Consider the following 21,457-nt stretch of genomic DNA (forward strand, 5'->3'; position numbering starts at 1 on the left):
TGGCAATTCTCTTCTCCCTATATACAAAATTGAATTGCCAACCGGGGAAAGCGGGAAAAAAAAGAGACCAAAAATGCCAAACAAATAACCATACTTGTAGACCAAAAATGGGTCCAAATAACATGTCCCAGTCGCTGGGCGAGTCCTCTTGCTTTGAAATGTCCGAGGCTCTCAATGCAATAACAAGAAAAAAACAAAAACAGTTTCAAGTACAAGCACACGCTGTGTCCATGTTGTAAGTGGCCGACTCTCCCCCATCAAAGCCAGCGACTTCGCATGGTCGAGCGGATCGGCCGACAGATGAGCCATCCCGTGGTTCCTCCTCTATTCAAAAATGCACCCCTCTCCGAGCTCAGCAAAGGCACTGTCAAATGCCGCGGGGCACGTGTGCAGAGCTGGCAGCCACCGTATCCAAATCAACGTACATGTCTTCACCTCCTCAAAGTGTATGTAAACGGTCCAGAGACCACTGAATCGAAATCGTGTACGTCGTCATGGTAGGTCCCCTCTAATCATGTCCAAGGGTGAAATCAACAGTCTTTGCACATGTGCAAAGTTTGTGGCAATGCGTGAGCACCGCCCATCGTAGAGAGCGCGGCGCCCAGACTCAGGGGTCCGGGTTCATCGCTCTCAGAACCTTGGGCTGCTGGATGCGTCTTGAATAATCGTGGTCGTCTCGTAGCGTATTAATGCTCTCAACGCTGCCATTCCGCATGTACAAGCCTTGCTTAAACGGGTCCATGCGAGGGTCCACCTGCAACATGCTGCTACGGTTGCCGGCGGAGCCCGGAGAAGCAGCCGAGCCCGCTATACTCAAATCATGTTGGTGAGAGCCCAGTCGGCCGCGAGAGCTGCCGCGCACACTAGGATCGTCCCTGAACTCGTCATCGGCGTTTTGCTTGCGGCGACGCAGCACGAACCAGATGAGTAGGCCGACGAGGGCAATTCCAGCGAGGGCACCCACGACAATGCCAGCAATAGCACCACCACCGAGGCCTGAGCTGCCAGCAGGCACGGCCTTGTTCTCTTGACTAGTGTCTCCAGTAGCAGTAGGCACTACAATGACAGTCGTCACCTTACCGCCGACCGTGACGGTTGAGAGAATACTGCTCGAGTGTGGTTCCGTCTGCATAGGTAGTTGTCAGCACATTGTCACAAGCAATTGAGTTCTAGATGAATGAATATAGTCTGCGCGGAATGCCAAGCACAAGACTCTGTGTGCGACACGTGGTCACTTGACGCTTCAAACATGTGCATGCATCAAGTGATTCGCACAATTCACTGGCTTGATATGGCAGCACAGCGAGTTGGTCGCCAGCTGCCATGTGCCGTCGGGTGGTATATCATCGCTTGACGTATACATGTGTCTTCCATGACGTCTTGGGAATCGGCAAGCATCGAGGCTTGGCAGTTGGGGGTACTCGCGGATAGGACAAAGGAAATCGTGGTAGGGATCGTCATACAGATGGAGTCGACTGCGTTGTGGACGGAGACGAATAAGTACTTGAGGATGGCGTTGTTGTTGATGCCTGGACTCTTTGGTTACTACCCCTGCCAATACCAACTCGTGGTCCAGGCCTGAGAATACGCGTTTGAGATGATGAGAACGAATCACGAGCGAGCGCCTCAAATTAGACGCCGTGGGGATAGAAAAGACGGGGAACGGGGGATTTGGGTACATTTTATGACAGGCCAGGAGACAATAGGTGACTTACGGATTTGGAAGACGACGAGGATGAAGAGGGCGTGGTCGAGGTGGCGGAGGAGCTGCCATCCGCGGAGCCCTTGGTGCCAGATGGCTGTGGACCGAGACTCAGATAACCGTAGACGTCGTTTGCTTTGCCGCCACAGTATTCGAAGGGGTAGCCAAGACAGGGAAAATTGCAATCTTTGGTATCCAGAGTATTGCCCTTGGCAGGTGCGTAGTTGGAGCACCAGCAGTTCTCGTGCGAGGTGATGGCAAAGACGGAGCTGCCGCGGCAAAAGTCGGAGCAAAGGCCGTTACTTTGAAGATTTGACGTGTCTAGAGAGGCGAGTTAGCGATACGGTACGGGCAAGGGCTTGTTATTGGTGCCGCGGGGGTTATTGGACATACTTGTGTTGCCAGACGCCGTGTTGTAGTCGGCACAGATGTTGACGTCTAGGGCAGCGGCATAACGGCCCAGGGCCGAAAAGGCCAAGAAAAGACCCGCGGTTTTTGTGGAAACGGGCATGATGAAGATTTCGGGGGGGAGAAAACAATGCTAATGCGAGACGAGGCTGAATTCGAAGCGTTATCAACAGGCTTGGGCCATTACAATTATGGTAAAATGGGATGACGGAGGCTGCTGAAACGGGCGAGCGAGAGCGGGGAGGGACCCGTGGCGAGAAGCGATCGTGAGCAGGCGCAAGAATCGACGAAGAGAGACTTGTAAGCGAGAAGTACGCTCGGGTTGCACAAGCAATCGGGAACAGCGTCCGATGAATCGAGGATGGCAGATGGCCAAAAGGGCTCAGGGTTTGATGGCGGATCAAGACGACGATTCGACGAGCGAGGCCGTTGTTTTGTTATCGCTTGGGAAAGCGGCTAGGTTGGGGCAAGACACGCGGTGCGGGGGGGGGAGTAAGGGCCCAAACGAGGGGAATTTCTCGTTGTAATAGCGAGGCAATTGGGCAGATGCAATCTGGCGGTACTGGAATGCTGGATGGTCGCGATGTCGTCGTTGCGGTGCACGAGGCAACGGGTACTGATTTGGCGGCAAAAGGTGCAGCCTACGCCGAGGACCAGACCGTGAGTGTTGAAGACGTCCCGAGAGTCGAAGAGGGATAGATGGAGGGGGGTGAGAGGGGTGACGAGGACAGCAGAAGCAGACCTCTCTTTTTTTTTTGTGATGGTGGTTGGTGAGAATGAGAAGAACAGGATTTTGGGTGAATGGGATGGATGGGTGGACGATTTGGGTGGATGGGCTGAGCAAAGGTTTGGGAAGGATGTGCCCTGCGGAGCTGCTGGGCAGGCACTAACTATACTAGTTAGGTAGGTAGGTTACCAGGGGATTAGGAGGATTAGGAGACGGAGCACAAGGAAGGAAGGCGCTGTAAAATTCCGAGACGACATTGCCATGGCTACAGAGGTTATGACTAGGTAATGTAATACTAGAAAGATGGAAATATTCTACTACTTGAACAAAGAATCGAGAGGCACCTTGACAATGGGAGTATGCCAACAGTATAGTTGTTGCTGGCTGGGCGCTACGACGATGCGCCCAAGACTGCTATTACAGCGACCGGATATACAGAGTCCACCAAGCGAAGATGCAAGCGAGCAGCTATGTAGGTAACTATCTAGAGCAAGGAAGAAACGTGCCCCAAAAACACCAATAACACCACCTAAATCCTCGGTACCGTGATAAAAAAACCGGCCCCATGTGGATCGTCCGTGACGCTGCCTTGGTTTTCTCGGCCGGACAATGTGCTGATAGTCGTCTTGGTGTCTTGGTACGGAGGAGGTACCTGGTACTTGGCTCCAATAGCGAGCCCCCTTGTTCGTGCCTGATATTAGCTGCCCCAAACTCTAATATGGACACGATCAGAGCGCGTATTTGTATTGTTTCCTTGTTCTCCCTATTCGTTTTCAGAAGCTTATGCAATGTGATTTGTGAGATGAGTTCAATATAAAAGCACATCTCTTCATTTCCACGGCACTCTATGCAACCCCTGGTCTGTTTACCTGCACTTGCTGCACAAATATGCAGCATGCATTCCGCGCCGTCCGACTGCCGTGCTCAGACGTGGTGGCTCCGCTCAGTGGTCTCTACAGTGAGCTGTCGGCCAGTCGGGGCGCGTCACTGGAGACTCTAACAGGTACTAACGGTACTAACCTCCTAGAGCCTCGCTTCCATGTATCCGGTACTCTCAACCCAGTCTGTTATCGCCAACAGATGGGGGAAAAAGAAGCAAGGGGTGAAAAAATTGTAAAAAGGCATTCATTTCACGCGTTTTGAATCGCCGAGTGGTAGCTACATAGATATATCACTTGAACTCGCCGCACCACCCTAATCTCAAAGTCATCGTACCACCAGTCACGTCCAGCACCACAACAACCACTCCTCCATCCACCCTCTCCACTGTGCATATTTTCATCTACCGATACGCGTGGATAAGGACATTACAGTACATACCCTCACCATCAACTCATCCCATGGTGCCACAACTCGTCAGCCCTTCAAGCCCATCCTTGCCACCCTTGTCATCCTTGCCATCCTTGCAACTCGCCAACAAACCAGCCCACGATGAGCAAATCCCGATGAGAAAAGCGGAGAGGCCGTCGAGGCTCCCTGGCCTCCACTTGGGATGCCAATGATGCCAATGATGCCAATGCTCTCGGGCCACTGCTGCTCCGAGCTCAACTCAACCTCCGCTTACCACACGCCAGTAACCAAGTTAACTAGCCCGGTCTCCTCTTTCATATCGGTCTTTGTTCATCAGTTTACCATCGCCAACTAGTTATCCCTTTTCACCATCTGCCGTTCCTTCTTCACACCGCAATCCACATGCAAGCGAGCTTCAGAGCCCTGCCCTCCACTCCCCCTCTCCGCGCCCCCCCATATCAATACACACATAATGCATGACCCCCTCCCAAACACGTACATGAAGCATTCCTGCGCCAACCTGGGGGACGCAGATCGCGGCATCCATCAATTTGAATAAAGAGGTGTTCCATGTGACGACTGATGCAAATCAACCCCCTCCTCCCTGTCTGCATCACAGCAAGCCAGCAACCACTATATTGACCATGGACCGCAATCACTCTCCAGTAAACCAATTATTATCTGCTGCATCGACAGAAACCATTTGAACCCATCTTCACAGTCCGCTACGGACTGTGGCGCTACGCTCGTAGAGCCATGCCTCGGCCTGGTCGTCGTCTTGCCTCACCACGCAGCCGCCCACACCACTCTCCAAACCAAGACCGGCCTGGCACCAGCACCTATAACTGGAAATATTCCCGTTGACCGTCTTGCACAAACCCCTCACGGCCTGCAGCTCCTAGCGTCGCATGCCCCTGGCCCATGGCGTCAACTGCCCGGTCTGGTCTAGTCTCGCCACGTCGGAAACATGGTGCTGGCCGATACTCTACGGCGTGGCGCTTGTTTGCCACACTAGGTAACTATAAGACGAAGGCGAGCGGCCTTTCCATTGTTGGAAGCCGATGCCGTACATGCTATGCAGATCGAGTCTCGGATGCCGTCTGCATCATGTTGGGGAGCGAACCAACCAAGTAAGTCACTGCTATTGTTTCAATGGCACAGATATCCGTCAACGGTCAGATAGCTAGCCGTTGTCATTCTAAGCTGCTCGTGATATCCAGTAGCGCGACAGAGTATCATCGCGGCCGCTGTTTAGAGTATACATGGCACAACCACTCACCATCATATCATCTGTATGGCACGGAATACGGCTCTATGTCTTTTTCAATGCCCCTACTACTAGTCTCCTCTCCGCCGCCCGCCATTTCATCTAAAAATCTGAGTGAAACAGGATCACAGCATAATAAGTGTCGAGCCATACGTCAGAACCCCCATCGGGGCTGCAGGTGCTGGGAGACTGGACACGATCGCTTCGAGTGGCCATGTGTAGAAGAGAGCCCTCCTTAAGATCTGGCAATTAACCCCAGTACTGTTTCTCCTAGTTCGTCCTGGTACTAGCCACTGGTCCGCTTCTCAACCCGAAGCCTCTCGTGCAGTATCCAAAGGGGAGCATAGCTGCCCATCAAGGTCTTTGAATCGTCCCGACTTATAATCCAGCTACATAGGCTCTCCCGGCCAAATAGGCAGTTTGGAGAATCAAAATACAAGAGGCAGAATAACAAGATGCGGGATAGGCTCGTTAAAAGGCCCCAAAGCGGTTGTCCAAAGCCGGCCACCCACACCACCCAAGGCCGGCATCGTCAACGGGAAGCGGCCCGTACTAGAAATGTCTTACTTGAGTGTACTTTTTGGCTTTAACACATTCTGCATGCAACGGCTAAACTCCCACAAGCCATCAAACGGGTATGGATCATGCACGCTCTCGCTCAACGACCATGTTCCACGCTCCAACGTCCCTTGCCTGCCATGGTTCCCCGTCTTTCCAAAGAGATACGAACAGCTTCCGACCCAGCCAGTGTCAGCCTCCCCGGCGCATGCATACATAAACCGGTCATGCCACCCACCAAATCGAACCTGCTGCTGCTCAACACGAGATCTTGGCGCACCCACCCCCCCTTCTGCCTCTGGTGATTGGTCGCCCGTCATGGCTGCCCATTCATCGGTGCCGCCACCATCGAAGCCTGCCAAAAAATACGAGAATGGCGTTACATGACAGTTCTTTCATGGCCCGTCTCCTCGCCCTTGATGGATCATTTGTCTCTTTTCACACAACCCTTTGCTGACCTGCGGCGCGACGTTGCGCTGAAGCAGCTAGCTACCTTGCCGGTTCTTGCACAAGCGACGCCAGGGAGTTGGAATCGATTCCGAGTACATGCCGAGAGCATACTGAGCTTCGCCGCAGTCTACCAATGGACACTCGGCGCCGTCGTCAAGACGCTCACGATGCAAAGTACAACCATGTCAAATATGTTGCTTCCATTTCGGAAACTGAAAAGTCGTATATATATGAGAATCGCCCGTGCAAGCTCACATCCGCCTACCCTCCCATCCATCTTCCTTTCCAGGTATCTTGCCTTTACACGGAGCCGCGCACCTTGTCATCTGTTTGTGTTTTCTTCTGGTCACTTTCGTTTTCTCTAGTGTGCAGAGCAACGATACCCATATCGACACCGTCGAGCTCAACGTCGCCAAACAGACGTAGCTCTGTGCGCTCCGTCCCGCCGAGAAACAGGTTCCAGACCTGCCGCCACCTTTTCGCCCGGCGCGTCGACCGCGCAGCCGCAAGCTCGCGTAGTCAGCCGCGGCGCCCGTGGACAGCATCCGCAGCTTGTCGCTGGGTCCGGAACGCTTCGATGGCCGGCCTGCCGTTCTTTGAGCCCGTCGAGCCCGGCCATTTCCAGCACCGCGCTCTCTGTTCACGTTCTGGGGTGCGAGCATACAGACAGTACGTTTTGGGAAATTCTGGTGCAGCCTGCTAACATAGAGCCAAGGTAGTGTGTTTCGAATGCCGATGCTACAGTTCGGCGGCTGTCGCCGGGCCCATTTGCGGCGCGGGCATCCGTTTCCCCACACGGAAACTCGGACCGGGCCGGGGCTACGTGCGAGACCAGTTTTTTTTTTCCAGAAACTCTAGGTCTATTTTTCTATAAAAAGCCCCCTTAAAAAGCTACCGCTTGTTTTGGGCGCGAGTCATTTTTATTTTTCTGATTTCTTATTACCCCTTGTGAGTTCAGCCCTAGGTCCCTCCAACGATGTGGCTTGGTAAAACTTGCAGATGCTCAGCCGATCCCTTGGCATGTCAACGCTTCTTGGCTATTATCCAGGGAGAACTCCTCCCATACAATTCTCCAACCTACCAATGGGTGCGCAATTCCAGCGGGCGATCGACTTCTTCTCCATGCTCCGGACCGCCGACTCGGCAGGCCAGAGCTTACCGTCTCCGGCGGGAACGTAGAGCAAAGTCTTGCAAGGAAAGGAAGATGAGAAAAGAAATTTTCAACGCACGTTACTATCACGAAAACTCAGACCTGCCGACTGTGATTTGCTCTTAGAGTGCGCAGTGCATGCCCACGACTTGTAGTCTCAGAGTTGAGACAGGCATCGTTTGACCCATATGGTGCGCAAATCGGCAAACACGAGATACGCATTTCGACGTCAATGATGGAATGAATTTCATATTCATCTTCTACTCTAGCTCGCGCTCATGCAGCTAATAATGCTACTACTTGTAGTCTTCTCCACCGGGGGTATACTACTCTCTCGCCTCAACTTGCCATACACAAACGCTCAACTCAGGACATGTGCCAATGCTTCCCCAAGATGGTGCATTTGGTGACCAAAAACAACTCGACTTTTCTTTCTTTGACGTTCCAGTCATGCCAAGAAGAAAATATGCCCAAAAAAAAAGAATGTCATCATGAGAGATAAAGCTGAAAAGAATAAAAATATCGTCATAAAAACCACCCAAAACAAGTCGCTAAGAATCAAAACAGAAATTACAACAGCGTAGATGCCACACATGTACATGTTAGTTAGTGTTGCATTCAACGCGTCTGGTGGGGAGGCTCCCAGATGGCCTGGCCAATGACGCCATGCTCCTCACCCTGGTGATAGCGCTGCTGTTGCTGCTGTGAGGCGTAGGGGTCTTGTTGCCAAGGTGTGGGCTGTCCACTGGGCCGCTGGGCATACGGGTGCTCTTGAGGCCGCGGGCTGTTGTTGTAGCGTTGAGCGCCCTCGTATGGCTGAAGATACGGCTCGTGGACTTGAGTGCGGGGGGGCGAGCTGTTTCGCGAGTCGCCTCCAAAGGGCCGGGAATGTGGGTTGGTCTGAGCATGTTGCATCAGACCGGCGCTCTCCTCACCTACAACGGCAACGCCAATATCTCCTTCGCGGGGAGGACGGGGTGGCGCACTGCCGGAAGAGTTCTCGCTATGGTATAGGCTCATACCGACGGGCTGCGTTTCCGTGGTGGCGCCGGGGCGGTAAGCATCGTAGGAAGATGCGCCGCGCTTGCGCTCATCGAGATTATCCATGTCGTGGGTGTCTTGATGGCGGTAACTGATATCTTCTTTACGGCGGCGAACGCCACAGAAGAGCCAGCGAATACCGCGGCCAAACGCTTTAATAACGTCCCAAACATTCATGGCGTCCCACAGGGCCGCAAATCCCATAACGCCGCCCTGGGGGCTCTCGAGCTCGTTGGGGATGCCGTTGCCGCCCTTTTGTAAATCGGCGCTGGGATAGTAGCGAGGCGTGGCACCGTATTGCGTGTAGGGCTTGTAGGGGAAAGCCCACAGATGAAGCAAAGCAAATGCAGCCATTTCGACACAAAGCAAGAGCGCAGGGATACCGACCTTAATATCGGGGTAGGCAAGCACTTTGTTGGCATGGACAATGTTCAGAGTCGAGGTACCAACGGAAATGGCAGAGGCCTGCCAGAAGGACAGGAAGACGACGAGCTTGATGGCGATGATTTTGATGAGAAGCTTCTGTGACTTAAGGGGGTCCTTGAGCTGAACATAGACCTGAATTAGACAGAACATGGCGATGGTGACGGCGAGTGCGTTGAGCACAATGATCTAGCCAGAGCTCGTTAGTGTGGGCAGTGTACCATGAGCTTCAACGTTGCATACCCAAATGTGACCGAAGACGGGGCTGTTGGAGCTCTCGCAGTACTTTTCAAAGTACTGAGAAACGACGGCGGAAATGGTCATGGCGACACGGACAAAACAGTAGTGGTAGACACCGATCCAGTTAATATTGAACCAAGTAAGCCCGCTCTTGGGGGTGCGCCAGGGACCACGCTGGCCGCCGCAGCAGGCGGCAAACCAGTTGACGGGCAAGATCCAGGGCTTGACGGGGCGCATTTGGCGGAAAAAGTCCTTTTGGGAGTGCAGATCCGGGGCGACATAGTGACAAAGCAGGGCAAAGAAGGAAGCAATGGCAACGGCCTCGTAGCAATCCGAGATGACCTGAAAGTAGATGGCATGTCGATACCACTGAATCTGAAGGAACGAGGAGATGGCGTAAACGGGGACCATGAAGAGGATGCGGATGATGCTGCGAGATGTTAGCTTGGGGTCGAGAGCGCAGGGCGAAGGGCTGTGGCTTACTATCGCTGCTCACGGGGTTTGGTGTAGTGGAGGGCGTGCATCCAGGCAAGGTAGACGCTGAGGAGGACAGCAATGAGAGTGCATGCTGCGCCGATGATGCGAGCGAGCTCGTGAAAGGTGAGGTGACCGACGATTTCGATTTCGGCGCCGGGTTCGACTTGGAGGGGTGTTAGCTTGCCATGGATGCGCGGGCGAGGGGAGGGGACTGCGCACTCGTCAGATGCTCCAACGTGTTATTACACGTCAGATTCATCTTGTCGGGGAAAGGCTAGGTGGGAAGCCACAAGCAGGAGCTGGAGCGTGTACTTGTCGACAATGTGCGAAGAGGTCGTAGTTGTGGTCGGCGGCGGCGAAAGAAGCGCAGTCGACAGCGGCTCACTCGAGGGGCGGTCAGAGCCCTATCGGGGGACAAGTTCGTCGTGGAACAACGGTCAGAGCTATTTGGCGGTGACGTTGCTAGTGTTAGGCGAGAAGCCGTTTGGCAGAGTGCGAGAGTAGAGTTTCGGTGCAGGCGTGCTTTGGCCGTCGCTCCCCCACCTTGGGTCGTCGTCGGCGGAGTGATCGTTGGCCCAGTTGGACTGCGCAGAGGGCTGGATGGACGAGTGCGAGTTTCGAGCGGCTAGGTGGTTCTTTAGTTGGTGAGTGCCGTACTGCGGCGGCCAAGAGATTTGGGCGGAAACGGGAAGCCGCGACTTGGCGATGGGGTGGTGGTGGCGACGGTCAGAAGGGAGGCGGTGTTGAGTAGAGGGATGGCGTTGGGGGACATTAGGCGTGGGGCGTGATAGTGCGATGCGATGCTATGCGATAGTTGTACGATGGTTATGAGACGAGGGCAATAGAAAGACGAGAAAGAAGAGAGGAGGGGACAAAGGGAATGTGTATATTGGTCAGGACGGTGAGATGATGAAGAAAAGTTGGCGGAGAGCGGAGAGCAGGGAGGTACCTAGAGCACCTATTTGACGTGCGCTGATACCTGACAGAGCCAGCCTTGAATGCCTGTAAATGCAGTGGTTCTAGTGTCCACCTACCTATGTACCTAGGTACCTGTAATCCGTGCTAAAAATGCACTAGAAAAAGCCGCCAGTCTGCCCTGCCTCCGCCAACCAGCCCGTTGATTCCGTGGCAGCTTGTCCCTGTACGGGACCCCCACCAGCTCTCACCCGTCCCTCCCGCCCAGCTTCAACCTTTGCATTGTCTCGGCAGGGACCCCAAACAGTACATGATGACGCACAGCCACATCGCGACACCTCCCACTATGCATTGCCGTCTCACAATGCCATCAAACAAGGGAACAAACCTGCACAGTACATAAACCTTTTTTTTTGTCTGCCCTCCCTCGGTTTCCTTGTGATTATTCATCTTCGCAACGGAACCGACAAGACGGGCCGGTAAGCAAATCTCCGAGGGACCTGTCCGCCAAGAAGACTTGGCAGCCTTCAAGCTTCATGTCTTGGTGGGTTTGGTGGGCTTGCTCGGCAATAACGCGTTTGACAGGGCAGCCACGTAGTCTTTAGTATGTACCTACCTACCTACCTAGGTAGGTACCTACCTAGTTAGTAGTAACCAGGGCTCTTGGAAGCGCCCTGTACATTGGTGAGAGCGAGCGCCTTTGCAAGGGCAACAGACAAGAGCAAACCAAAAAGGTTTATTATTACTTTGTTACTCTGCGCCCTCAGCCTCGGCTGCTGACGCCACCCTCTCTGTCGCTAGCCGGCAACACGGCACCGTTATCACCCACCTCAAGGCAGACACTAGTTAACTAAAAAAGGAAGGGCACATCGGTAGGTAGGCACCTACTAGTTTCAGCCCATATCTCTTGGTGGCTGTGCCCGTTTCTCGCTGTCGTGGTCTTTTAGCGCCATCGGCCCCATGACCATGACGTGTTTTGGAGCCCTCGTTGGCGCCAAGCCTCATCCACCAGCGAGTAATTGCGCACTCGTATTACTACCATTTTAACGACTCCATATTGATATATAGGTAGGTACTTACAGAGCAATCATCTCCAACACCTCGCACATCGACAAGTCATCGCGACAAAAAGAAAAATATCGACATGGAAATGAAACTTGTTTTTTTATGTAGTGAATAGTAGCATATGTCGTCCAATCCAACGCCGCAAAACATTATCGATATCAATAGCAACCCTCGTTTTGCTCTCTGGTTTCCTGCTCCCAATTTCCCGCTTCTTCGTAATTGTACAAATCTTCATCTTTTTTTCGAATATCTTCTTGATCGTCTTCTCCCTCCAGTTGAACCACCCAGCACCTTCAGCTTCATCTTCTTACGCGCTTCTCGCCTCGCTCACTCGACATGTTACCTGGTTCCCCTTCGCTGCGTCTTTTGCGTCCACGGTCTTCGCGGTGACGATCATCCGGTCTCGGCACCCCGCCGCCACGTCCCCCGCCGCCTCGACTGTTGTTGTTGCTGCCGATGCTGGCATTACCAGGCCAGTCTGGTCCGGCACCCGGCCCGCGAGGTCCCTGTAGCTCGCCCGCGCCACCGGCACCGCCCTCGCCGCCCATGGACCGTCTGTCGCGAAACTCGCCGTGGCCACCGCCCTTGCCGTCACGGTCGTGGCTCCGAGGCCGTCCAATCCGGCCTGGCCGATCACGGTTAGTGTCTCGGTAGCCCCGACTCTGGTCTCGTACGCCGCCGTCGCCATTCGAAGGGCCCCTGGGCGCGTCCATCCAACGTCCGTGTTCTTGCACCGGCGCCGCCAAGGGCTGCGATCCTCCCGCGAGCACCTGCGCATCCGAGTTACCTCCCAGCATCTGCCGGGGATGCCCATACCTGCCATGGTTGTTGTTGCTGTTACCATTGTTGCTGTTGCTGCCACGGCTGGTGCTGTCCTGCGCACTCTGCTGGAGAGCATTGTTGATGCCCGCTAGCTGCCGGCGACCGCCTCGATGTCTCTCAGATGACGCCGAAGGTCCTGTTGGGATCATATTTGCTTCACCGCCACGATTCTGGCTCGGCGGTGGACCGGGGGGCGGAGGCGGAGGTGGAAGCGGCGCTGACTGGCTATCAATCGTGGCCATGCGATCTGGATGAACGCTGCTTGCGGTGCCAGAATTCTCGCCGTTGGGTCCTTGCCTTCTAGGCTGGCTTCCCGGCAACAGTGCTGCTGGTCCTGGCGTGTTAGCCTCGTAGACACGCCGGCCCCGCCCAGAGGCCGGGCCCGATGGTGGCTGCCGGTCTGCGATTGGTGTGTGCTCCGACAGGGGGGCGCGAATGTCCTGCTGAGCCACTGGCCCGGTAGGGGTTGCTTGCGCGGCTCTAACGGCGCCGCGACCCCGTGGCCGAGGGCCCTGTGGCGTTTCTGGTCCAGCGGGAACATTTTCGAGTCTGCCGTAGTTGGGGTTCTGGTAGCCCGCGTGGTGGCGCCTCTCGGAATCAGGACCCCGCGGAGCTCCGTAAAAGGCTTCTGAGCGATCTGGGCCCTTTTCACCTCGGATAGATCCAGGTGAGCGGTCCCGGTTGCGCCCCTGAGAACGGTGGTCTTGGGTGCGAGAGGGCCTCTCCTCAACGCCAGTAGGTGTTCCGATAGTGCCTTGCTCGCTATGGCGACTCACACGTCTTGGTGACTGCGTTCGCGGCGTTCGGTCACGATCGCGATCACGAACGTCGTTTCTACCAGGCCGTCCTGAGGATTTATCGTCACGGTGCTCAAGCAGAGCCGCACGTTCCGGGTTGACATTCTCCGCGTTGATAGCCTGCTCTGGTCGTAGAGGCTTGGGCCGTTCTGACTCCTGTCTGCTGCGTGGGGATTTGACCGCCTCCTCTTGAGTAAATAGTGCTGCACGTTGAGGGTTCATCATGGGGTCTGCCTGCCCAGTCTGAGGCGTTGGCGATGGAGCTGTTGGTTCGTCGTTCTCACGTCCGCTTCTAGGGTTACGTGGTTGACGTTCTTGCTCTCTCGTCTTAGGGGCCTCCCCACTGGTACCATCTCGTTGGCGTTCCCGGTCGTTACGGCCTGGGCGACTGTCATCGCGGCCCTCTCGTCCTTCTCGTGGCTCGCGTTGGGTGCGGCCTTCTCTGCCTTCCCTACCATCACGTCTCTCGTGGCCGCGCGACTGGTTAAAGCGAGGAATGGGCACGTCCGGGCGGGTAGGCAGGTTAGGCCTATCAGGAAGAGTGTGTCCCTTTTCTCCTTTCGGGCCTGTTTTGGGTGTCGACGATCGTGACTGGCTCGAGGCTGACGATTCTTCCTTTCCTGCTTCACGGCCACCTCTTGATGGCTTCGCCGGCAAGTTGTCTCTCCCGGGGCCGACTGGCGCGGCACCAGCCTTCTTTAGCTTTCCATCTTGAACCTCGCCATCTTCTTCTTCTCCAGCCCTGGGCGCAGTCGTCTTCGCAGTGTTGGGTTTGAAGTCTAGCGCAGTGGCACGCAGATTCGAGGCAGCGGGTTTCTCGGTAGTCTTTGCGCCGACATCCGCATTGGTACGGAATACTTGCACAAGCACCCACTTCGACTTTCTCCGCTGCAGCTCCGACAGAGCACCCTGGGCAGCAACAGACAAGTCCACACGCCCTCCATGCTCGTTTTCGGGTGACGTTTTTGGTACGGCTTCTTGCTGCGTGATTTTCTGCAGCTGTGCAGAAAACTGAGAAGCCATAAAGTCGATGGCTGGGAAAAAGTCGACCACGGACTTCAGCACTGTGAGGGCATTTCGGATATGCATCCATTCGCTGCCGCCTAGACAAGATTTCAGTGCACTATTCAAATTCTTGTGCCAGCCAAACAGCAAATCTCTAAATTGCGCATGCTCCACAAATGTCACTGGCTTGCCGTCGTCATCCGTCGTGAGTGCAAACCCACGGCGACCGTTCTCACGAGACCCGATGCCCTCCGTCTCGTATGCGCCCCGAAGCTTCTGATCTTTCGCATTCTTTGCACCGGGCACAGGATCATTCTTGTGCCACTTGGAGAGGTCCTGCAGAATGAGCTTGAGGAAGCGACCGAGGTACTCAGCCTCGCGAACACTACAGGTGAAGATTAGTGTTCGCAGGCGGTTGGCGTTGAACAGTCGGTTGTATAGCGACATGAGCTTGAACCCTGCTGCGTTGTTATCGTGCAGCAATTTGACGAAACGAAAAGTGTACTCGGTATCGGCGGGCGACAGAAGCACACGTGGCAAGATGCACTGCTGGAGGAGCGCATCGGAGATGGCATCTGCCTTGGCTGTAGGTACAAAGGATGACTGAAACAGGTTGGTGAGGTATTCGTTCCAGTTGGCCTGTGTCTTGACATGCTTTTTGCGATCTTCAAGGAGGTTGATTTGTAGCTGAGTAAGCTCCTTTCGTTTCTCGGTACGCAACTCTTGGCTTCGGCGTGACATATCGCTGCGGTCACGCAGGAGTGCAGACTCTTCCGCCTTCAGGCGGTCAGCCTCGGACTTGTAGATGTCAGCTGGGCAGTAAATGTCAGCCAGCTGCAGAGCCCAGAATGTCGTGGCGAGTTCCGGCGTAATCTTCTCCCAGACTTCGGCACGCGCACTCTCCCTGACAGCATCAGCTACCGGCCGTAGTGAAGCACCAATCTGGGCAAATCTTGCTTGATTCTGGTCAAACACTGCAATCACATCAGTCCTTGACCCATCTACTCCGTCCTTCTCCATTGTCAAGTCGGTGTCCTTGTCAGGTTGGGCTAGGACTCCCTTAGCTGCGCCAAGTTGTGCCGTATCCCAGTGGAGAGCACGCTGAGACAAACTAGCACGACCAATGAGGAAAGCCAAATTAACATCAAGACCGTAGGACTGCATTAACTCGGGTATTGAGGGCACAATGCTGTCAAATTCGGGTTGTTGAAGATTGCTCCACAAAAAGTCGAGATACTGGATAAGTGTTTGGTGCGAATCGTCTATGATGGAGGAGAGGTATTTGAGATGCGCTTCGTCTTCGGGAATCTGGAAGACTGTAGCCTGGCGGTACTGGGCCAGATTAACCAACAGTCGCGCAGCCAGACCAGACTCGGTCAGAGCTTCAAGGAGGCGTTTCGAGCTCTTGATGTGGTCGTATCGCTTGTCGCCTCCGCGGATAAGAGTATGTTTCCGTAGAGAGGGAAACCCAGCCATGGACAGTATCTGGTAATCGGTGAAATCAATCAAATCGACAATACCACCCATAGAGAATATGAGTTCCTTGAGAATGATGAGATCGGTCGAGTTCCCGTGGAACAGCTGGTCATTGACGTAAAGAAGGACGGGGGTGGCGTTGAGGAGGGAGTACCGACGAAATACCTTGCCAGTAAATTTGGACAAAGCTTGAAGCCATTTGCTGGTTGTGAGGGCGTGATCGGCTTGTGTTCGGCTTCTCGACTTGCCAAGCGAGTTCATCAGCGACCAGACCAAGACATCATATGACAGGTCTGTGAAGTACTTGGCGCACTCCACAAACGCTTCAATAAGATTGGGGTAAGATTCCAGCTGCTCAAATGCGACCCTGAAAACAATACCCGGCGAAGAATAGCTGGTCTTTGCCAGTTGCTTTGCCATCTCGCCCAGGTTTGTCAAAGAGACACGCTTCATTGTACCTCTCGTATCTGCTATGGCTCTGGCGAATACTGAGCGCATGGCGGGAAGTCGGGAGGTCTGCCCCTCGAACCACTCAGCATAGAGCGCGTAGCGAGTCGTGACGGGATAGAGCTTGAGAATATCCCAGATTGCATTCACAACTGCGGCGTTGGCCTTGGTATGGCTGAGAGCTGGGAGAAGGAGCCTCTTCAGCAGATCATGCCATCTCTTGAGATTTCCGTCCGAGCTATCCTGGGCCAAGCTCATACTACCAATGCTAGCGAGCTTGGAGAGCAGCGCCTCATCCTTACCAATACAGACACCCGAAATATTGAGAAACGTGTTGCAAAGGGTGAACACGTCGTCGACCGTCTGGCACACAGGGACATGGTCTGACCACTCATCCCAGTAGAAGCGATATGGTTGGTTTTCGTTGGTGTCGAACTTGTCGGGGAATGGCCAACGCCACCTCTTCTTGGCGGGTAGGCGAGTCAGCTTAACGCTACCCTTTGGAACGCCGGCTTGATCGAGATCAGGGACGTGTTTAGCTGGGCATGCCATGTCGGCGGTTGATGTAGCTTTGCTGGCGGTGTAAACCTTTTCGAGCGAGAAGTTGAGTAGGCGATGAATTCTGCAAAGAACCTCGGGGAAGGTTTCCGGTATCCATGGGAAGCGCCCCAGGATAAATAGTGACTCAGGAATAGCACCGATAGTTAAAAGCTGCGTCAGGAAGGATACTTTTTGCTCTAGCGGCTCTGGCAGCTGAGGCTCGGATTCCTGGGCCTGCTCGGTAGCCTGCTTCGCTTCGGTTTCGATCCTTTTGGGAGCCTCCCTGCGTACCATGTTAGGGTTGTCATCATCGCCTTGTGGTAATACACCAGCCATGAGCAGAGCATTCATCCCGCCTCCCCTAGAAGCACGCTCATTCTCTTCAATCTTCTTCATTTCCTTTTCTCGTACTTCCTCCATTTTATCATCCGCAGGGGAAAGATGTGGGTATAGGTCTGCGAGTGAAATGAATCCAACCTTGACCAACAGAGAGGCGAGATATAACAGGTTGGCTGGGAGAACATCAGCCTCAGCGCGAAGTTCCGAATTGTAGTATCGGAGCTTGAAACCAAGCAGCTGGGCAGCAACGCGGTTGCCTGGAGGAGGCAGAGTATTGGTTTCTTTGATCCATTGCTGTTCAAGATCCAACGAGCCGTCCTTGTTGTTTTCGCCATTTGCGATGAGAGCCGATTGAATGGTTTGCTCGGATACTTGGCGACCTCCAAGCTCGAAAAAGGCCGCCAGATGAATGTCCCTTGCGCGATTCCAGAATTCGATATCACGTAACTGTTTGGCTTGGGCGTTGGCGGCTTCATCTTCGGGGCTGGTCGACCAATCTGAATAGTCGGGGTTTGCCCAGGTAGGAAGGCCAACCGAGTAAGAAGGGGTATTAAGCTTGAGTTGCGAGCGCGGCCACCAGGAGCTGATTCTTAGAAACTTGATATAGAACTTGTACTGCTTGATTAAAACGGCAGCAGCCACGTCAAGAGTGACGTCCAAAACCCTGCCAACATCCAGGTCGAATGTGCCGATCAAGGCCTTGACTCTTTCAAAGGTGTGTTGTGCACGCTCTGGCGGGGGCGGTGGCACACTGCTTGTGGTGAATACTTCAGTAATGAGCTTTGAGTAGCCTTCCGATTCCTCGCGCAGCAGGTTGTAGTTGGCTTGGCGGTAAAGAAGGTTGGTGGCCTGACGGACACCAAGTCGGGCAAATGTATCCCTAATGAGACCAAGCTGTTGCAGAATAGGCGCATCAAGAACTTGGCGCATAAGCGCAGGGGAAATGCCTGTAGCAATAAGAAATTGTCGCAGGACTGGCTTATAAAGGTCAGAGTCATTGTCCATGACAATGGCCAGTGAGTCGAGGAACAGCGTGTGAGGAGCAAAGGTAAATGAGTCCTTAATCACTTCCGTATTCTCGTCGCCGATGATTTCCTTGACACAGGCACCAGCCTCTTCGGGGGAAAGCTTCTCAGCCAAGACAGCATGAATGAACTCCTGGAGTAGGGTGGACAGTTCCACAACGTCAATATCATCGCGTGCCTGGACGCCCCGTGAAATGACATGCTCTCTTCCAGCGGCAGCCCAGTTTGCCACCTGCTCGTCTGTGATCAGGTCGAAGTAGTAGCTGGAAGACTTGGAAGGCTCGGGCTCTCGCTTTTGCGCTGGACGTGGTACGGTTGCTGAGGGCTCAAGAGAAGTCTGTACCTGGCTTGTTTTGGCAGGGGATGACGGTATGTTTGATGAAGGCTGTCTAGAGTGATGTGATGAGGGCTGTTGTGTGCCAGAGCTCGGCCGTTGGTGTGTGGGCGACGACTGAGTATGTGGTTGGCTGTGGGATGCGTTTCGGCCATGGCCATACGACGAGTCGCGCCGGCCAGAGCCTCCACGATTCCGACCGCGGCCTCTGTTATTGCCGTCATCTCGGTCATGGTGCCCCATGGTCATCTCGTTCGGGCGGTGCGGCGAAGGTCGGCCGGCTTCGCCGCTCGAAGGCCGGTCAGGTCTCTTGCGCTTCGGAGGCATGACAGCTCGAAAGTGCAAGATAGCTATGCAGTTAGATCATTGGCGCACGGAAATCAAATCTATACGGGATAGAAAGTGTATCGTAAGGGTCGATGAGACGGTCGCGCAGGCAAAGGGGGCGCAGGCCGTGTTGTGAAGGGTCGGTGTGCTGGTCCAAGGTTGCACGAAGGACAAGGAATCAAAAAGCCTGCGGGCGTCCAGCAGAGGGTCACAGAGTATGCGGACCGCGGTTCTCGAGTCGCCAGCGATATTGTCTGGGTAAATCAAAAGTCGCTCAGGTCTCGGCGTCACTTTTGAGGTTGCGCGTCGCGATGGTTGGGGCCTGTCGCACAAGCTGATGGCAAGAAGAAGCTCCCACGATATCTGGCTGAGCGATGCCCAAATCGATGCGCGACGAAGAGAGCTTGAGTGGAGTGCACAGGCCAGACAAACAAGCACGACGGCACGTGATGAGTGGCGTCTGGAGACGTTGTGGCTGTTCATAAAAAACACAGGCGGCTTGCTCATAAAAAACCCCCATTTCATTTATGAAGTAAAATTTATTCCATGTGTGCTGTGTAAATAAATCTACCAGTGCTGCTTTCATCTTGCTCCGTATAAAACAACTGGAAACTACCATCATTGCACCCATCGCATGAAATATTACTGTCCAGAAGCACCGTTCTGAGTGCGCCCAGACGCCCGGCCAGGCACCATCCCCGCTGAGGTGCCTTGCAGTTGGCGGGTTCTGGCAGCCATTTTAGCGCCCATTACTAAAATTTAGTCACAGAAATCGGAGCCTTTATCGGACTGCTTGATTACGCCATTCAAAAGAGTTGCCAGCCGCATCAACGTCTCTATTCCATCTCCAATTGCCAATCGGAACCAGTACTTGGTTCTTATAAACTCAGTTCAAGCTCCTTCTATTTCTTTCAATTTTTCTCTCTCAGAAATCTTTTTTGGAAGCATCATCAGAGACTCAACTGCCCTGCTTCACCTCTCAGCGAGCGATACCGCTGCCCCCTCGTCATGGCTCAACACACGGCCAGCGATGGCACGGCAAAGCCACAATACGGTCAGTACTTCCTGCTTGATTGGGACGGACTCATTGTATGTTTCAATCGCGGCAAGAAATCATGCTGAATACCTGGAAGAAAGACGCTCGTCGCAACCTGAAAATCCGTTTGCCGTGTTGATCCCAGACCAGCAATTCGCCATTATCCCAGAATTCACGCTGGAATCTGGGGCAACTTTACGAAACGTCCCAGTTGCTTTCACGACTAGGGGGAAGCTCTCTCCATCTGGCGACAATGCCATGGTCATTTGTCATGCGCTGACAGGCAGCGCCGACGTGAGTGATTGGTGGGGGCCATTACTCGGCGGCCCTGGCCAAGTATTTGATACATCAAGGTTCTTCATTGTCTGCATGAACAGTCTCGGCAGTCCTTATGGCTCGGCTAGCCCCGTTACGGCAAAAGACGGAGACGCTTCCAATGACAGATATGGTCCCGAGTTTCCCCTCACTACCATTCGCGACGATGTCAAGTAGGTTACTTTCTAGTCATGTGCTTCATGCCTTTATCCACCACGCAGTCATTAACAACGATAGTCTACACAAACTGCTGCTTGATGAGCTCGGGGTGAAACAAATCGCGGCCGTGATTGGCGGATCTCTAGGAGGCATGTTTGTCCTGGAGTGGGCATACTTCGGCAAGGACTATATCCGTTGCATTGTTCCCATTGCCACCTCGAGCAGACATAGCGCCTGGGGAATCAGCTGGGGTGAAGCGCAAAGACAAAGCATCTATGCGGATCCCAAGTACGATGACGGATACTACAAATTCGAGGATCCGCCTTCGACAGGCCTCGGCGCCGCGCGCATGTCTGCGCTGCTCACGTATCGCAGCCGCGACTCTTTTGAGGCTCGCTTCGGACGCAACATACCGGATGCTTCCAAAGTGCAGACAATTCGGGAAAGGCCGCGTCCGGCAACTCCTTCCGAAGCCCACTTCCACATTCATAATGACGGTCACGTCGTAAAGCGCACATCACTATCTCGTGACAACAGCGGGAACAGCTCCCGACAATCGCCCAACGGCAAGCAAGTCGTTGTCGACTCTCCGGACCCTCAGTTTACAGGACCCAAGAAGACGGTGAGCCTTACCGGTGGCGATGATCTGCCGACGTCGACATACTTTTCCGCGCAGTCCTATCTACGATACCAAGGAAACAAATTCGTGAAACGGTTCGATAGTAACTGTTACATTGCCATGACTCGGAAGCTTGACACGCATGACGTTTCGCGCAACCGCGCCGGTACCGTTGCGGAGGCCCTCGCATTGATAGAGCAGCCGACTCTGGTGCTTGGAATCGAGAGCGACGGGCTTTTTACGTTTGCGGAGCAGCAAGAGATTGCTGAGCACGTCAAAGACGCCAGACTCGAGCGCATCGAGAGCCCCGAGGGGCACGATGCATTTTTGCTGCAGTTTGAACAGGTGAATCGCTACATCCTGGCCTTTTTGAAAGAGGTTCTCCCGGACATTATGAACAAGGAAGGTTCGGCCACTGAAGAGGTGGGGGTGGGTAAGATTACAAAGTCGAGCACGTTTGGCGAAGCAGAGGTGGAGGATATCACAGCGTGGTAGAGACCAGA

General features: G+C 54.1%; 5 protein-coding genes across 5 annotated transcripts; 2 read left to right on the plus strand and 3 right to left on the minus strand.

Annotated features, from left to right (window-relative positions):
• Positions 1-607: 607 nt before the first annotated feature.
• CCM_09302 (ER membrane protein Wsc4, putative) lies at positions 608-2,213 on the minus strand (the record flags this gene model as incomplete). Its single annotated transcript, XM_006674436.1, has 3 exons — positions 608-1,126; positions 1,716-2,023; positions 2,096-2,213. 3 exons carry the CDS (start codon positions 2,211-2,213, stop codon positions 608-610), a joined length of 945 nt encoding a protein of 314 aa, XP_006674499.1.
• A 265-nt stretch (positions 2,214-2,478) lies between these two features.
• Positions 2,479-4,339, plus strand: CCM_09303 (uncharacterized protein; the record flags this gene model as incomplete). Its single annotated transcript, XM_006674437.1, has 7 exons — positions 2,479-2,588; positions 2,641-2,770; positions 2,796-3,013; positions 3,169-3,205; positions 3,248-3,309; positions 3,732-3,795; positions 4,004-4,339. The coding sequence occupies 7 exons, from the start codon at positions 2,479-2,481 to the stop codon at positions 4,337-4,339; spliced, it is 957 nt and encodes a 318-aa protein (XP_006674500.1).
• A 3,831-nt stretch (positions 4,340-8,170) lies between these two features.
• CCM_09304 (DUF300 domain protein, putative) lies at positions 8,171-9,992 on the minus strand (the record flags this gene model as incomplete). The annotated part of the gene is made up of 4 exons (XM_006674438.1): positions 8,171-9,205; positions 9,260-9,686; positions 9,740-9,896; positions 9,953-9,992. The coding sequence occupies 4 exons, from the start codon at positions 9,990-9,992 to the stop codon at positions 8,171-8,173; spliced, it is 1,659 nt and encodes a 552-aa protein (XP_006674501.1).
• Positions 9,993-10,176: 184 nt separating this feature from the next.
• CCM_09305 (tho2 protein) lies at positions 10,177-18,825 on the minus strand (the record flags this gene model as incomplete). Its single annotated transcript, XM_006674439.1, has 2 exons — positions 10,177-10,368; positions 12,025-18,825. The coding sequence occupies 2 exons, from the start codon at positions 18,823-18,825 to the stop codon at positions 10,177-10,179; spliced, it is 6,993 nt and encodes a 2,330-aa protein (XP_006674502.1).
• A 1,008-nt stretch (positions 18,826-19,833) lies between these two features.
• On the plus strand, positions 19,834-21,449 carry CCM_09306 (homoserine O-acetyltransferase; the record flags this gene model as incomplete). The annotated part of the gene is made up of 3 exons (XM_006674440.1): positions 19,834-19,879; positions 19,959-20,349; positions 20,414-21,449. The coding sequence occupies 3 exons, from the start codon at positions 19,834-19,836 to the stop codon at positions 21,447-21,449; spliced, it is 1,473 nt and encodes a 490-aa protein (XP_006674503.1).
• Between the last annotated feature and the right edge of the window lie 8 nt (positions 21,450-21,457).

This window comes from Cordyceps militaris (genome assembly GCF_000225605.1).
Source record: "Cordyceps militaris CM01 unplaced genomic scaffold CCM_S00008, whole genome shotgun sequence".
Lineage (NCBI taxonomy): Eukaryota > Fungi > Ascomycota > Sordariomycetes > Hypocreales > Cordycipitaceae > Cordyceps > Cordyceps militaris.